Source organism: Equus caballus, chromosome 16 (genome assembly GCF_041296265.1).
Source record: "Equus caballus isolate H_3958 breed thoroughbred chromosome 16, TB-T2T, whole genome shotgun sequence".
Classification (NCBI taxonomy): domain Eukaryota; kingdom Metazoa; phylum Chordata; class Mammalia; order Perissodactyla; family Equidae; genus Equus; species Equus caballus.
In genome coordinates, this window is record NC_091699.1 from 32,055,089 (window position 1) to 32,073,029 (window position 17,941).

Sequence of the window (17,941 nt, forward strand, 5' to 3'; positions counted from 1 at the left end):
TGAAGCAGAACGTGTGAACTTAACCACTGTGCCACTCTGCCGGCCCCTGGAGCATAGTTTTTAAAATCAGGTTTACATACAATAAAATTCACCCTTTTCAAGTGTATATTTCTAAGAGGTTTGACTTAAGAGTTAAGTATATATTTCTAAGAGTTTACCACAATCAATATATGGAATAGCTTTATTTTTTACTTATTATGAGCGTGACGCAAAAGTTGTTTCTCATTGCTTGCATCATTAGCTTCTCAGTTTAAAAAATACTTGCAATTTGGGTATATAATACAGTACAATATGTTTCTAAGCGATAGAAATCTTAATATGCGGGAAATAGCATTTCCTATAGCTTTTTAAAATTGGAATTTTGTTAGCAACCTCAGAACATTTGGACAAGGTGTAATATATTCCTCCCTAGAGTAATTTATTCTATTTCTCCTTTGGTCAGTGACATTGGTAATGATTATAATGAGGAAAGTAGATACAAACTATGTGTCTTTAAATCACTTTTCCCAAAAGGACCCTCTGACTATTTTAATAAGAAGTTACAATATAGATTGATTTTCCATAGGTATATGAAAATAGTAGAAGCTCTACCGACTTATGGAGTCCATTATTATGCAGTAAAGGTAAATACTTTTACTTGACAAATGTCATAATGCCCTTGTTATTTCCTGAGAGTTAGTGGACAACAACTTTCTAAAATCACGTAAATCAGTATGCTTATCTATGTAAATTGTCTCTAGAAATTTCAGCAGTTAGAATAGGATTAATTTTCTTAAAAAATAAAAGCCTCATTATATCTTATCATTTTTAGCAAATTATAAAGCACATTATTTTCGCAAAATACGTGCTATGTCCCAATGTTTTCCCAAAGCCTCTCTTAGTCCTGAGATATTCAGGTCATTCTCTTTTGGCAAACCTATTCCTTTGGCTATCCGTGCTGATTTTTCTCTTTTCCAATCGTTCACATGGCCAATGCTACCCAATATTCCTTTGATGATGCCTTTGTATGAGAATAGTGCACTCTCCAGTGTCATTTCAATAGCTTCATAATATCCTCAAATTTCTGCAGGATTTGTAATATCAGTTTTTAATCAGTATGCTTTGTATTTGTGTAGTATTTTCAGATGTTTAAGCAGGGAGAGATTGACTAAGAAATATTTTGAGATGATGAGGTGTAAAGCAGTGTTAAGAAGGGAGTCTTGTTTGAAAGAGGAATAATTGTATAATTGATGGATCTTGAGTGATTTTCTAAGTTCTGACAATGTTTGCAATTCAAAATGGTGGGGAATTGGGTACTAAATAACTGCAAATTGTAGGGCACCCTGTACTAAAAATGTGTACCAGTTCAACTTTAATTTCTATTGGTTCTTAATTTGTTTGCATATATGTATGTATTTAAGCCTGAGTTTTTCTTTCTCTGTGTCAATACATCCTTTGCTTTGGCAAGGTCTGAAAGATAAATTTATGAAAAAAATATATTCCTTCCCTCCCCATAGGTACCTGAAAGTCGTTATTCAAACATCCTGTCATTGACTTGTATAGTTCTCCAAAAGAGTTTTTCAGTATGTGCATGGTCATTGTTAAGTGTATTGTAAACATCAGGATTTGGAACCACTTTTCTCATCTTTGTACTTCTTGGAAACTTCCCTGACCTTTATAGCTGGTTACTTCTCAAGAGAACAAAGAGCTTTTTCTCTTTTTCTTTCTTTCCTTTTTTTTTTTAATGGATAACTGGCTTTGTACTCTGGATTAATTCTTAGTTGAATTACTTACATTTTATTTCTTCTCTCCAACTGTTTAATCAAAACAGCAATGCTTCATGCTTTTTGATCGTGTTAATAGTATTGGTCTGTTTTGACGTATAGATCTTATTTGCAGAAACTCTAAGGAGGCATTTTAATAACAAGTTAGGTTTTTAAGTAATGTTTTGTTTACCAAGACAGCTTTATTTTGACTTGCTGATACTTGTTAAAGGATGAAATTGGTAAATATTACTTCACCTCCAGAAGACTTAACAATTAGGTCTTGGTTCACATGCTTTTCCATCTTCCAGGATAAACAAGGACTTCCTTGGTGGCTTGGAATCAGCTATAAAGGAATTGGCCAGTATGATTTACAAGATAAGGTGAAACCTCGGAAAGTAAGTGTGAATCAGGTTAGGTGTAGAATACTTTTTGTAACTCATTCATGCACATTGACCCAGCAATTCCGCATCTGATCATTGATACTAAGGAAGTAAAGGTATATACAAAGATTTAACTACAAGGATGTTGATTACAACATAGTTTATGAGGGCATGCAGTTAAGTTTCTATTTTAAGTTAGTATAAACATGATAATGTCATTTGTTTATTAAATTTTAGTATGTATAGAATATATATCCACATATACATACATCGACATATTTACATTGGATAGCTAAACAGATGGGCGAATTGTAAAGACGTAAGCCAAAATTTTGGGTGCTGGTTACCTCTCAGTGGTGTATTATGAGTAATCTTCTTTCTATTACTGCTACTATTTCTGCTTATCTTTGTTTCACAATTTTCCACACTAAACATGTCTGCTTTGTGTAAAGAAAAATAAGTTCTTTGCTGTTTATTAAAGGGTCTTACTCTGCCGGATTTGGATTTTCCAGAGCCGATAAGTTACATTATTTTCGATTCAAAATTTGATTGTGAAGCTGTTTCTCTTGACTCAAGCGTAAGCATACATTTTTGAGTATATAAGAGTTGGTAAGTCCATATAGGTAGCCATCTGGCTGCCCTGGCCTACTCAGTATCGTAATGACGTGAAGCCTTCCTCATGCTGGCGGGTTTTGCTACCTTCCCTGTGCCTGATGCCATCCCAGCAGTGAAACAATGGCCTATAATAACAGAGCATTGTCAGGCCACCTCTATTATCATACCCCGACATCACAGCCTTAAATAATTTCTATCATTTCCATCTGTCTCTTGCTTTAATGTGTATTAGAAAAACAGCCATAATTTTCATAAAGTTAGGCCCTTGTAATCATCTCATGGCACTCTTCGTCTCAGTGTTCTCTCAGCTTCAGTCGATACTCACCCTCTTCCTTTGAGTTAAGAAAATAAGTAAAGCTCTCCTTTTCTCCCCATTTTATGGTTGTGAAACAGACACAGACAGCACCAAAGGATGGCCTAGGGCAATTCAGCTCTCCTGGATCAGACTAGTTGGGCCTTGAGGCTTCTTATCGGAAATTATCAATAAAAACAATAAAGCATTATTTAATAACCAAGACCCATCTGTGTGAGGGACAGTAAGAGAGCATGTATGTAGTCATACACTTAGAATTCTGTCTCTGTAAGCCCTATGACCAAAGTAAATTGAAGTAAGGAATACTTAATTTCCAGGAGGAATATGAGTAATTTGTTTGTACTTGAAAATTCGCTTCAAAGATAAACTTCCAATAAATAATGTTAGAAATGATAGGTGTATAATTTTTTCAAATATTTTTAAAAACCATTTTTATTTTAGTTACATATTTTAATTTTTTACCAAAAGTTATAAATATTCATTGTAAAAGAAACAAAAAAAAGTGAATACTACAGAAACATGCCAATTAGGGCAGAAAGTCCTTCAGCAATTCCATCCCTCTCCCGTGATAACCACTGTCAAGAGAATGATACTGGTTCATTTAGATTTTGTCTGTGTATATACTAAGCTATTACAGAGACAAAGAAATCTGACTATGTACTCTATTCCATACCGTGTCATATTTCTTCAGGTCACTTATAAACAGATCTCTTTTCATTCTTTTTAAAGCTGCCGAGTATTCCATTATGTTGAAATGCATAATTTATTCAACCAATTCTCTTTTGATGGACGTTATGGTTATTTTCATTGTGGGGGAGAGTGGGCTGGAGCATCATGAATCCCAGCCCAAGCAAATAACCCCAAGTTTATCTATTTTATGGTATCAAATTATTGCCTATCATGTTTTCTTAAGGTAGATCTTACCTATGTTAATGTTTTTTGGTAATTTATTTCTCCCTTGAATTTCACTTTAAGAAATAATATTCAGGCGTCTTGCTGGTTTTTCTGAATCTTGCATGTGAAATATAATTTAAATCAACTCACAGGTAATTTAGCTAATGTGGCTTAATAGAATTGAGATTCCCACAGAACGTAAACGCACCCACTGAAAGCAACCAGGCTTTCTTCCAAAATAATGGTGAATCAGAATCTGCACAGTAAATATTGCAGTTAATTTCCTCTCAGTTGCTCGTGACTCACAGGCCTTTCTTTACATTCACAGTTTCATAGAAATTGGTAAATATTGTTTGACACTGATCATAATCAGAATTGCTTGTTCATTCCAGAGTCTAGACAAGAGTCAGAAGCCACTTCCTTTGTTTAGTTTGCAGAGTTTTCTTATTTCATTTTCAAGACATGCATTCAATTCAAAAAGGACCATAAACAGGCCCTCTTGTGTTATCACTGCCTTGTCTTTTCTTTCTTGGTTATTTTAGCAGCTGTCCACTCGGTACCCTTGTTTGCTTCCTCCTTTCTTCTTCCATTAAATATGAATTTTGCTTCTGTATCTTTATTTTTTCATGTCCAAACAACTTAAGGGTTTAATTGGAGAGGGGATGTTCTACGAGTCCCTGTCCTGGCCCAGTTGCCACAAATGAAAGAATGCATCATTTAAAGGGCCGTGAGCACTGACTTATAAAAGGAGGATCGTGCTTCAGCTGCTTGCACACACCTGTGCACACAGCAAGTTACCAATTGCTGGGCAGGAATGAAGGTCAGATTGGCAAATTCAAATGAAACAAAGGCGGGAATGGGAAGCCTTGTAGATTAGATGTTCAGCCTCTTGCGCCACATGCCTGCTGTGTTATAATTATGTGACTTAAAAACAGGCCAGAAGGAAGAAGATTTGCCAATAATAAGAGAGACTGACTGAGGCCAAAAAGCTGTTTTGAAAAAGGGTTGGTCCAAGATCCACAGGCTGAGGCCTCTGTCCTCTCCTCATAATGTCTATCAGTTAGAGCCTGTGAGTGTTGGTGACTGTGTTTGTTTTACCTCCCAGAACACCCAGCAAGTGCTCTTCATGTATTTTGGCTATAAGGCTTTTGCCACCCATGGAGGCCAAGTTGTTTTCAGTCTGTGTATAATAATCGTGCAGGGCAAGAGTTTGGGAAGCAACCCAAAGCCTGTCTCTGATGTCTGTTTGCTTTGTGACCTTGGGCATGTGGTTTAATCTCTTTAAATTCAGTTTCCTTGTCTGCAGCTGATAGTAATGCCACCATCTGCATAGGGTGGTTGCAAGAATTAAATGAAATTACATTTAGCATGGTGCCTGAGACAGTCATCACTCTGTAACTGGTAGTTGTTCACTAGTAGTGAGGGAGAGAGACAATAAAGAAGGGTGTGAGAAATATTCTTGGATCACTGTTTGGTTAGAGAAGGACCCAACATTGCTACAAATGCATAGCCCTAGTGTTCCATCTGAGAGTTCACACTGAAATTTTCTATTTTCCGAGACTGGTAAGCACTCCACCCCTCCCAATTCATTAATCGTAATGCCCAAAGGCAGGATGCAGTTGAAGAGAAAATTTTAAAATTCTGAATTACAAACCACAAAAATTCAGGGTATTAAAAATTCAGATCATAAACAGTTTTTCTTTTTAATCCTCTGTGCGTGAAAGGTGTCATTGCACACTCTTATGGAATGTGAAAACATACCAGAATTCAATTTCCAGTCGTAGGACATTTGAACTTAGAAACGATGAAGTTTTACTTTAAAAGAAAAAAAAATACAAACCCATGTTCCTTTTAGGTTTTTATTGTTCATCTAGTATTTCAAGGAAAAATGTCTTCTTCACAAAGAAGTTGACAGTAGGTCAGTGGCTGAGTAAAGAATTAGTGTATGTCATGACTGTTTTGTAGCCCTCTGGCAAGTTATTTCATCTGGGAAAACCAGAACCTATCAGAGATGGGAAAAAGAAAAATGGCGTGCTAGTCAAGGTGTCATAAGTAGACTAGAGTGGGAGAAACTGCCTTTCAAGATTCGGATCTTTCTGCATTATAACATGCTAAGAAAGTCTTGTGATGCACCTCATCACCCCAGGGCATCTCAGGGTGGGGAAAGTGTTCCTAGCCTTCAGTTAACTGATTTTTTTTTTTTTCCCACTGTTGGAATCCCCAAATGCCTAGAGCCAGGTGAATTAAGTAACAAGCACAAAAGTCTTCCTGTTTCCTTGTCCTAAAAGTACAGGGTTCATTTCATTTAAACTCAGTGACTTGCTTATTTTTCTAAGCACAGCCATCTTGATCATTTCTAACCCATCCTTGCTTTTTCCACCATTCCCACATCACCATGGACCTCGATTAGGATGCTACCTCTGATGCTACTTAAATTCTAGATGAGATTAACTGTAGGAGAAGAAGAGAATGTATGTGCTCCAGTCGCACTTTCTACATCAATACAAAACAAAGTATGGTGTGGAGGAAAAAAGTTGAATTGCAAAATGTCACCTGGAGACTGGCCCATCCTGTTTGTAAAGTGTATAATTAAGCTCCAGCCACACCAATAATCAATCTGATTGTTAAAACCTTCTGCAGGGTCAGTGGGAGGAGAACTCAAATCTTACAGCATGGATTTAAAATAAGAACCAGTCCTGCACTCCTGCTTACTGGTTGGCTGACCTGGAGCTGTCACTCAACCTTTCTGGGCCTTTATTTTCTCAACTATCAGATTCAAATAATTCTGTCTGCTCTACCTCACAGATCATTATAGGGACCCAATGAGTTGGTGAATTCTTACACTTAGTAGATATTTTTCCCTTCACACTATACTCTAGTTGACAGAAAGTTTACTGGACAGCATCGGTATTTCTCTTCCTCTCCTATGCTTAATCTCCTTTAGAATTTTAAGCAGTTCTTCCAAGACAGAGAACTCTCAGAGAATCAGTTGGGCATGGTGAGTCTCCATTTCCATGTCACAACCAGCAGGCAGATGGCGAGAATCCAAGGCAGCCCTATTTGCATAAAGTCAGCAAGTCTAATTGCAAAGGACTCTGGGAAGTGTAGGCTCTAGGTGGGTAGCCATGGGCAAAATAGAAAAATAGATCTTGAGGGTGATAAGTAGTTTCTGTCACACTGTTTGTTTCCTTTGAAGTCTTTTAGGGGGATGGTGAGTGAGAGAGAAACAAGTAAGCAAAGAAATAAAGACAGAATTATAAATTTTGAATAGTCTCTGTTGGAAACAATTGAGATGGAGGGACAATAAAGCCATGGGTCGGGAACATTTATTGTGTTCAGGGAAGGCCTTTCTGAGAAAGATGACATTGGGTCAGAAGGAGTCAGGCTTAGGAAGAATGGGTTGGCAGTTCTAGTCAGAGAACAGTGTATGCTGATGGGAAGGAGGTAGGCACATAAAAACTGCGAGGAGACCACTATTGCTAGAGCTCAAAGAGTAAGAATGTTCCCTGTAGAAACTGAAAGATGATGTTTGAAGAAGAGGAAACGGCTGCTGGAGAGTTAAAATCATTAGGTTTCATTATTTAATCTCTTACTTTATATTTCTAGGCATTTGCCAAAAGGCTGAATTGTTGGCACACACAGAAAAATGAAAGATAGCTCTTTAATAGGATGGACTAGTGCAAATGCAGAGAAAACCAGTTAGTACATAAAGCATTGTGAAAAATTGTTCTATGAAGGGGCATAAACAGTAACGCTTTCTTCATTCTGTACTTAGGACTAGAGATCAGTTTGGTTTAAATTCATTCATCCTTCAGGAACAAATTTCTAACAAGAGTGCAATGTACCTGATTTTATATTCTTCCAAAAAAAAATTTATCGAGGCTGTTCTGTTTTCAAGGGCCCTGAGCTAGTACTTTATATTCTAAATAATAAGTGGGATACATTTAAGGAAATAGCCAAGTCCCTGTCATCAAGGACCTGACAATTCATCTGGAAAGACAGCATTATATTCAAACTTAGGGATTTTATTGAAAATAATTAATAACCAGATTAGGTGCCAGCCTATCAGAAGAGATGCGGGTTGCCAGCATCCAGAAGAGCCAGGCAGGTGCCCATGAGAGCAGCTCAGCCCTGTTTGTACGAAATACATGTAGTGAGCACTCTGGTAGCAGGAAGTCATTAGATCACCCTTGGGAGGTTAGAGATTTGGCCACAGAGGAAATTTGGGTGAGATGACATCCTCTTAGGTGATCAGATTTTTATATTTTGTATTTCCTGAAACCCAGAACTACTTCAGCTAAACTTTTTCAAAAATACTCAGAACGTTTTACTCCTTGCATTTAAGACGTGATGTTTTACATGCATGATGTTGTGACATCACATCCGGAAAAGTAATTTGCACTGCCTGAGTGTGTACCATTTGGGTATATTATGAAGTTTTACTTCGGCAAACCTGCTGCTGGTAGCAGGGCCCCTTCTAGTCTGATCAGTTGTTGTAAGTCCCTCTGGTAGGTAACATTTGCATTTAGAAAGCAACCTAAACAACCGTTTTTCTGAAAGGCATGACCTAGTTTGGAGAACTAGAACTCCAGAATTCATTATTTTAGAGCAAAAATTTGATCCTCTTCATCAATACATTCCACCTACCAAAGCCTAGTTGTATCACCAAATAGTGTCCTTTAAGTCAAGGTTTCTCCGTCTCTGCACTACTGGCATTTGGGGCCAGGAAATTCCCTGTTGTGGGGGCCTGTCCTGAGCATAGAATGATGTTCAGCGGCATCCCTGGCCTCCCCACTCAAGATGCTAGTAGCACTTCCCCTCAGTGTGATAGCCATATGTCCTCGGGGTTGTGGCTGGGGGTGGGAAGTGATGCAAAATCATCATTGGTTGAGAACCACTAGTCTAAGTAAAATGTGAGGGACTCAGAGTCTTTTCCTACAAATGGCTGCCAGAATTACTGCTTTTTTCCCCTAGTGAGGTGGAACTGGGAATTACTCCTTTTTTTCTTTTTTTTTGTTAACATAACAAATGTTCCTAGAACACTCTTCCCAGGTGAGAAAAACAGGATGGTGTGGTGTGGTTAGTTTCTGGGGTATTTGAAGCCAGGTTGTATCTAGACATGAATCCCAGATCTGCCCCTCTTTAGCTGTGTGACCTTGGCCAATGTACTCCCTGAGCCTCATTTTTCTCTTTTGCAAAATGGGGTTAAAAGTAGCACCTCCCCTTGGGGTTGTTGGGAAGACTCAGTCTCGGTCACATAAACGTTTGACGGATAGATGGACAGCTGGCTCGATAGAAGGTAGGTCAATCTGGCTTTCTAAAAGCGCATAATCTTGCAAAATCTTATTTTTGTTGTACTCAGAAGGCGAAACAGATCCACTAATTGGTTCATGGGTACTAACGGTATATTCATCAATGTCACTTTTTTTAAATGAAAAAAGAATAGATCAATAATACAATGATTTTGTTTTGCTTCCAGTTTTAGCAAGAGATCACTCTATGTGAGTCATTGTTTGGTGTACAATCTTACACTACAGCTATGACTATCCCAAATTTAGTCATTTCCAGGTGAATCTGCAGTTAAAGATTAACCTAAACTATAAATGCTATTAAAAAAACCCCGAAGCCTCCGATGACATCTTTCCAGTCCTCGCCTAGTGTTAAACCCTTGGGTGACATCTACTTTCAATTCATCAAGATTCCAAGACAGTTTGATCCTTTCTATCTGAGACTTTCCTTTGGTCTTTCATTACCCCAGGAGGGCCCCCTTGCCAGTGGCAGGTGCACACTTCTCAGCGTTTTTGTACGTGCTGGGGCACATTCCTTCTTTTCTGGGTACTCCAGATGGGAGGGAGCTTCCTTCCACACATCTCCCTGTGCCCTCGACCCGCCCATCCCTCCTCATCTGTGACCTCCATCATTCAGGAACACTGAACAGATTTCCTACCTAGAGGGTGGATCAGGAAACCACGGATAAAATCAGCAGAAATAAACAGCAGTTTTTACAGCAGCTGAAACACTGAATTGGAAACCTGAGTGACACAGATGTGTCAACAGAATCACTTGACTGTTTCTCATCAGTGGAAAGACAGATGTGGGATCCAGACAGCTGTGTCTAGTTCTGTTTCTGCTATTCAGTGGCTCTTCTCCCTCTTCACAAAGACATGGTAAAATCAGAGAACTGGACTGAGAGTCCTTCATAGCAATACAACTAGCTTTATCATTCACTGAATGTTTATTCTGAGCCAGGCACTGGGCTAAGTGCTTCATAAACGTGATCTCACGGAACCTTTTGAACAACCCTCCGAGGCAGGCGTTGTTGGTCCCATTTTGCAGATGAGGAAACTGAGACTCAGGGAAGTTAAGCAACTTGCCAAATAAAACACAAGTGGTAGAACAACATTGCAAACCAAGGCAGTCTGACGTGGTCCAGTTGGGTCAGGTAAGCCCCATGAGGGAGGGGAGCTGTCCATTATTTGCTGACAAGAATAGGACTCTACACATAGAAGGTGGACAAGAAATATTTATTGACTGACATGGAATGAATAAATGACTCCAAGAGCTAATAAAGTATGTGATACCTGGTTTCCTAAAAGTCCCTCTGCTTTTCCTTATCGTGTTTTTTCCTATAGCCTCCAATATTTAGGAACCATGGTAATTGTGAGATGGGAAAGGGAAAGAGGTGATTTCTTCTAGTTTTTTAAGTCTCTGATGGTGGGATCTAACTAAATATTGATTATAGGTTTCAACAAAATGGCTTAAATATTCAATTCATGCATTTCATTAAATAAACCTTAATAATGTGTGGCAAATTGTTCTAAAACCATCAACTTCCTTTACATCTAAGGAGACAGAGAATTTAGTCTCATTATAATATTTGGCACAAGTTCATTTTCAAAATAGAGTTTGATTCGGCTTTGATTTTCTGTGTCAGTTTTTAAATATTTTGACACTTTTTTTAAGACAGGATGATTACTGAGATAGGCTATGTTCTCTTCTGTTGTAGTTTTTTGATTATCTTTTTGTTAATATCATTGCTTATATTGCTCCTCTTTTAGTTTTTGTATTTTATCTCTATTTATTTTGCAATCTCAGAGTTAATCTCAGCTATTACTCTATCTATTGCTATCTTCTTCCTTTTTTTGATGCTAAAGGGCACAATTAATCATTCTAGACAAGTGTGGAGTAGAAAGAAATCTGGAAGACCTAATTTATAGTTTTATTTTTGCCATACAATTATTTCCTTTCATCATGAACATCATAGATTCTAAAAACAACACAATTTCTAAGTCATAGCTACTAGTGAGTGCCACATAAACAACAATAATTACTAATTAATGATTGTTATTATGCTCGTTTAATGATCACTTGAGAAGAATCCAGTTTTGTACTCAACTCTGTTGCAAGGCAAATAAAGCTTCTCTTTTTTTTCGAATCTCCAAGAGTGGGAGTTTTGGCTTGGACAATTTTTTTCGGTTTTAATATGAAAATTACAAATCTGTTTGTGTATACACACACATACATATGTAAACTCTAGAACAGTCCCACTGTATAAGGCATTACATCCCATCTGTAATGGTCCTAACCCATATGGGCACCAATGTTCTCCAAATAATAGAAAATGCGAAACACACTTAGTTTCTTTCTACCTTCCTTTGAACTTTGATATCTTTCCTCAAATGCAGAATGGTCTCTTTGCAATTCTTTTCTTCTTTCAGGTGATTTAGAGTATTCTTTATATGACAGGCCATTTTTCTAATGGAGAGACCCCAGGTCAGGTCAGCATGGGGATATTTCTTTGACCAATTTCCCCTTCTTCCATTGGTCTGAAATCTCTGCATGATTTTGGCCAGAGGGGGCCTCTTATTTATCCTTTAAGGAAAACACTGGCAAAAAGGAAGGGAACGAAGGTTGGTCAGTTGCCTGCTGTGTGCCGGGCACTGTCCTAGGAATGTTGCGTGAGTGGTCTTTCAGTAAATGAATTCACTTCACCTCAGCTCCATTGCCATTTTCAGAGCTTCATCCTGATCTCTGAGATCAAAAACACCAAAATAATTTAAAAGCACAATAGAAGAATGATTTCAGACATTTCAAAAGAAAAACTAGCTTATTTCCAGCTGCCGGCTAGATCAAGGGCCACTACAATTAGAAGTATCTTCCTAAAAACTTGAAACATTGATAAGAATCACAGTGATAATAGAGCCCTCCCAAATGATTAGGAGGTGGAAATCTCACTTTTGTCTAAAATAGACCAACTTATGTCCATTTTATATAAACTTCTATTTTTTTATTTTGAGATATTAAAATAATACAGGAGTACTAAGAATGTGACAACACCCACATAACCACTTAAATTGACAGTTACTAATATCTTGTCATATTTACTTCATCTTATCTTTATTAGTAAGAGCAATAAACATTACTGGTAATGTTGACGTTTTCCGTACCACTTGCCCCTCATACGTTCTGCCACTGCCACCCCAGTGGCAACCGCTATGGTGAATTGAGTTTGTGTCATTCTAATCCACTTTTATGCTATTACAGACACATAAATGAAATCACGTTTTGCATAAACTTTTAACACATCAGGTGGGAAATGGCTTTGCCTTTCAGGCTTTAAAAACTCAGTCTTATTTCCCTAACTTCTTTGGCAAGCCCAGTTGCCGTCTAATTATTTCAAATTCTTTAAATAAACTGAAGCCCTTCACCTTTGAAAGAGGACTTCTGCTTGCAGGGAGCATGTTTGCCGAATAGGATTTCATGTTTGTCAGTGATAAGAGGGGGAGGCAGTGGCTTTCAGAGATCATGTTTCAAGTCCGGCCCTGGTTTTTATGTGTGTGGGAATGGACACAAAGGCAAACACTGCTGGGCTGCACTGTGGCTCTTCCTGTAAAACCTGTTCACGGCCAGGGTGAGTAAACCGGGTAGAAATAGTTCCCTCAGCCAGCCTCTGGTGAAATTTGTGCCTGGATTTAAGCAATTTACTTCCCAGGAAATATCATCGGAATCTCAACTCTACCGCGTTTAAAAATTTGTCTCTCTTCTGGGAAGATCTGCTCATGAGAGCTTTGCTTGCCTCTTCCCGATCAGAGGAACGAGTAGAACTGGGGAGGTGTCGCCTGATAGGGTTGCTGATGTCAGTGGCGTGTCAGCCGTGGGAGGCTCGGTTTGTGAAATTCGGTTACACCTAGGTGTCTTGTGAAACTCAGTTCAGAACTCACCGGAGCTGCCGTCTAGGACGGGGAGGTTAGAGAGAACCATGGGGTTTTCCCTCATGTTTCTGTCCCATTTTTGGAACCTCTGGATTAAAAGAATGAAAGCCTCAAATCTATGGACGTTTTAGGAACTCGGTATGTAGCTTTAAACTTTCACTAATTCCTCTTTCAGCTCGGGCGAGTGTTGTTACAGATGACTACATGTTCAGACCCCGAAGGGCTGTGTTCTTAGTGTGAAGGGCTGGTTTATTTTACTGTTTGGGATCAGGGGTCCAGTTCGAACACTCTTGTCTCCTAACTTGCATATCACAGGAACCTCAAGCTCATGCTGTTCCCTTCCATGAGGTTTACATGTTCATGAAAAGTGTTGGTGTCTGTACTTCAGGAAATGGTTTTGCTGATGGAGCATTGCAGAGAAGTTATTATTTAGACAATTAAAATGCCCTTTTAAGATTCTTTGAGCATAATTTTAAAATCCAGCCAAAGTCTAATAATGGAGTGAAATCACCGTGCAGTTATTTCCCTAATCATCAAGACTGGAGGTAGAGGAGAGGAATTCAACTATGAAGTCTGAATTGAGAGACAAGATGAGGCTCGGGCTGCTGCAAGGTCTCCCATAAGGGGTTGGGCATGAGCCTGGAAAATACAGCAGGGCACACTCGGTTCTGTGAATGAGCTACTTTTTACAAATTATTTAGTTTTCGAATGGATATTGCTAGTAAAGTCTGTTTCTCCCAACCAGCTGACAACTAACACTGAGTGCAGCATTAGATTGTCAGCGGTGGGGATATACAAGTGGGTTCTAGCCACAAAAACTGGAGGCTTAGAGACCAGGAGGGCATCTCCAGCTTTCACCCCCACCCCACCCCTGCCTCAATTCCTGGAGCTAGATTTCTGTCTAATTTAGGGGAACTCTTGTAGGCAGGGAAGCTGGCGTCATGGAGCATCACCCCTCCTTGGGGTTCTGTTTTACTTTCACTTTGCGTTCTTCTGAAATTTAATCTGTGGTCTCATTGAAACATCCCTTTGACTGTCTTTCCATTTAAATATGAAGTCAATATCTTTGATCAGAAGGTATGTACTTACTGGAATCTATGAGAATTTCCTCAATAACTCTTTTATTTAGTTGAGTCAGAGGAAAAATAGTATGCATGTTCCCCACAGTTGCCTGGTTTTATTGTTCAAGGAAGATTTATTGGTGAGGGGAAGATTACTTTGAGAAGGAGGAGTCAAATGGTTTCAGGTTGTAGTTGATTTGTAAAAAGATCGCAACACATATTCATGCTCAATCTTAGCGCGCCTTCTTGATTATTTGATTCTTAAGCTGATTTCTAGATTTAATGAAAGTTAACATTAATTAAAACTTTGTGGCTTTTCTGTTTTCTTCATTTCGTAGTTATTCCAATGGAAACAGCTGGAGAACTTATATTTCCGTGAGAAAAAATTTGCTGTTGAAGTTCACGATCCACGGAGGTAAGGATCACAGCCTTTTTTTCTCCAGGCTCCTGGTGACTGTTTGAATAATGCTGCTACTAATATTCATGTGCCAGTTTTTGCCTGGACATGCGTTTTCATTTCTCTTGGATATATACCTAGGAGTGGCGTTGCTGGGTCAAATGGTAACTCTTTCTTTAAACTTTTGAGGAACTGCCAGGTCGTTTTCCAAAGTGGCTACACCATTTACGTTCCCACGCACAATGTGTGTGGTTCTAGTTTCTCCACATCCTCCCTAACACTTTTTATTTTTAGTGGTGTGTGTGTTTTTTAAGAGCTATTCTGGTGGTGTAAAGTGGTAGCTCATTCTGGTTTTGATTTGCATTTCCCTGGTGACTAATGACGGCTGAGCATCTTTTCATTGCTTATTGGCCATTGTATATCTTCTTTAGAGAAATGTCTACTCAGATCCTTTCCTCATTTTTAAATTTGCTATTTCTGGTGACTTTAAAAAGAACAGTTGCCAAGTTATCAGATTGAAGTGAAGGCAGGCTTATAGTTTCTCCAAGCTCTTCAGAGGAATTCTTTATCAGCGTTGCTGTTCAGATTCGTTTATGGATGTTTGGAGGTCAAGGGGATGGGGAAAACAGCTGTGACAAAAAGATAGCTTAAAGAGATAAGCTAAATTCCTGCAAAGAACATTGGTTCCTTTCTCCCCTGCCACACACAGTGTCTATCTGCCTTTCTCCCCCATCCTTCTCTCATGCTCTCTCTTCCTCCGACCCTCTCTCCTCTTTTTCATTTGGTGCATAAGCAGTACCCTGGATCAGTTTCAGATTTGCATATTTTCAGACAATATTATTATTTACCCTCTGATAATTTCAGAGCCCAAGAAGTCTACCTAGAACTGAGATGCTCTTTCACCTTGAGGAAACTGCAGATCCCTCAGGTTTTAGTTGCTTTGTCTTTATTTTATTTTATTCTTTCAGTCTTATTGAGATATAACTGACATACAACACTGTTTAAGTTTAAGGTGTACAGCATAATGACTTGACTTACATATATTGTGAAATGACTATCACAATAAGTTTAGCTAGCATCTATCATCTTGTGTAGATACCCAAAAAAAAGAGAAACTTTTTGTGTGTGTAATGAAGACTTTTAGGATCTACTCTCTTAGCAACTTTCAAGTATAGCTGACAGCAGCATTAACTAGAGTCACCATGTTGTACATTATCTCCCCAGGACTTATTTATCCTAGAACTGAAAATCTGTACCTTTTGACGCCCTTCATCCAATTCCTCCACCCTGCTTCGTTGCTTTGTTTTATAAGTATTATCACATTTATTCCCAACCTTTTGTGATGATTGCACACCCTATAGTTTTTACCTAAATGTTTTTAGCGTAGCCTCTAGTTTGACTAATTCTTGTTTTTTTTTTTTTGAGGAAGATTAACCCTGAGCCAAGCTGCTGCCAATCCTCCTCTTTTCGCTGAGGCAGCCTGGCCCTGAGCTAACATCCATGCCCATCTTCCTCTACTTTCTATGTGGGACGACTACCACAGCATGGCTTGACAAGCGGTGCCGTGTCCGCACCCGGGATCCAAACCAGTGGACCCTGGGCCGCCGAAGCAGAACATGTGCACTTAACCGCTGCGCCACCGGGCCAGCCCCTTTCTTTTCTTTTTTTTTTAAAAGATTTTTATTTTTCCTTTTTCTCCCCAAAGCTCCCCAGTACATAGTTTTATTTTTAGTTGTGGGTCCTTCTAGTTGTGGCATGCGGGACGCTGCCTCAGCATGGCCTGATGAGCGGTGCCACGTCCGCGCCCAGGATTCAAACCGACAAAAACCTGGGCCTCTGAAGCTGAGCTCAAGAACTTAACCACTCGGCCATGGGGCTGGCCCATTTTGACTAATTCTTACCTGATTTTGAGTGTGTATGTATGCATTTTTTAAAATGCTAGTTTTATGGAAAGCTATTATGTAAATGTGATTGGTTTTTTCATAAAAGGAGAAAATCAGAAGCTTGGACCCTGTCAGCATAAGAGTGGATGGAGAAAGTCAAATACTGTATGATGTCACTCATAAGGGGAAGATAAAAACAACAACAAATACATAGATACAGCGACTACATTGGTGGCTACCAGAGGGGAAGGGGAGCAGGGAGAGCAAAAAGAGAAAAAGGACACGTGTCCAGTGATGGACGGTAATTAGATTTTGGATGGTGAACACTATGTAGTATATACAGAAATCAAAATATAATGATATACACTTGAAATTTACATAATGTTACAAAACAATGTGACTTCAATTGAAAAAAAAGAAAAAGAGTATGGCAGCAGAATAACAATGAAAAAGAATGCTTGTTAACAACATTATTCACTGGGTACTTTTTGTGTTGTGCTGGGCCAGAGGTGAATAATTTGAGTGCTTTCCTTAATATTTCAGGATTTCAGTGTCAAGAAGAACCTTTGGGCAAAGTGGCCTCTTTGTGCAAACGTGGTATGCAAACTCTTCGCTCATCAAATCCATCTGGGTAATGGCCATTAGTCAGCATCAGTTTTACTTGGACCGGAAGCAAAGCAAAGTAAGTAACTAGAAGCATTTCTATAGAGACAAACTCCTGTGCCATTTGCTTTCTGTTCAGAAGAAAAGCTTTCTCAGAAAAGATGCAAGCACATGGGTTTTTGTTGTTTCTACCAACTGTTTTAATTTTTCTTACATTTAAAAGATGAGCGATATATAGCCTGACTAGAAAGTAGTAAGATTTACCAACTTTTTGGCACACATGTGTATACGCATTGGTGGTGTTGCTGGTGACATTTTAAAGCTAACGATTGAACTATACCACGAGAGAGAATCATGCATAGTTGTTAAAATATTTTAGCTGCAAAGCCTTATATTTTGTTTCTGAAGAGTGTCTCTTTAATATATAAAAACTCTAAATTGTCCTCCATGTTGACATTTTTATTCTATAGTAATTTAATTGTTTTATTAATTTGAATTAGGTTTAATTGAATTAATTCCATTTCAATGCTGTTCAATTTAGGCGAAAATTCCTTCAGCCAGGAGTTTGGACGACATCGCCATGGATTTGACGGAGACGGGAACACCAAGGGTCTCCAAACTGGTGACATTGGAGGCGAAAAGTCAGTTCATCATGGCAAGCAATGGCAGTTTAATCTCCTCAGGTAACATTTTGCATTAGAGGAAGTATAAGCAATCTTTATTTTATTTCACACTTAATTTTGTCGTATGCAGCAGTTTCTAATACAAATTTTAAACTAATTTTAAAAAAGAGTATAAAGAAAGTTAAATTATAAATAGCCAGGTTGTATAAGTAACA

General features: G+C 38.6%; 1 protein-coding gene across 8 annotated transcripts in view; it reads left to right on the forward strand.

Annotated features, from left to right (window-relative positions):
• The window catches only part of FRMD4B (FERM domain containing 4B), a 308,178-nt gene that overhangs the window by 270,165 nt on the left and 20,072 nt on the right, over positions 1-17,941 (forward strand). For all 8 annotated transcript variants that reach the window (XM_070238641.1, XM_023620093.2, XM_070238640.1 and 5 more), the window contains 5 exons: positions 566-623; positions 2,054-2,140; positions 14,559-14,635; positions 17,044-17,182; positions 17,645-17,786. In XM_070238641.1, coding sequence (XP_070094742.1) covers positions 566-623; positions 2,054-2,140; positions 14,559-14,635; positions 17,044-17,182; positions 17,645-17,786 — 503 coding nt within the window. The remainder of the gene's footprint in view (positions 1-565; positions 624-2,053; positions 2,141-14,558; positions 14,636-17,043; positions 17,183-17,644; positions 17,787-17,941) is intronic.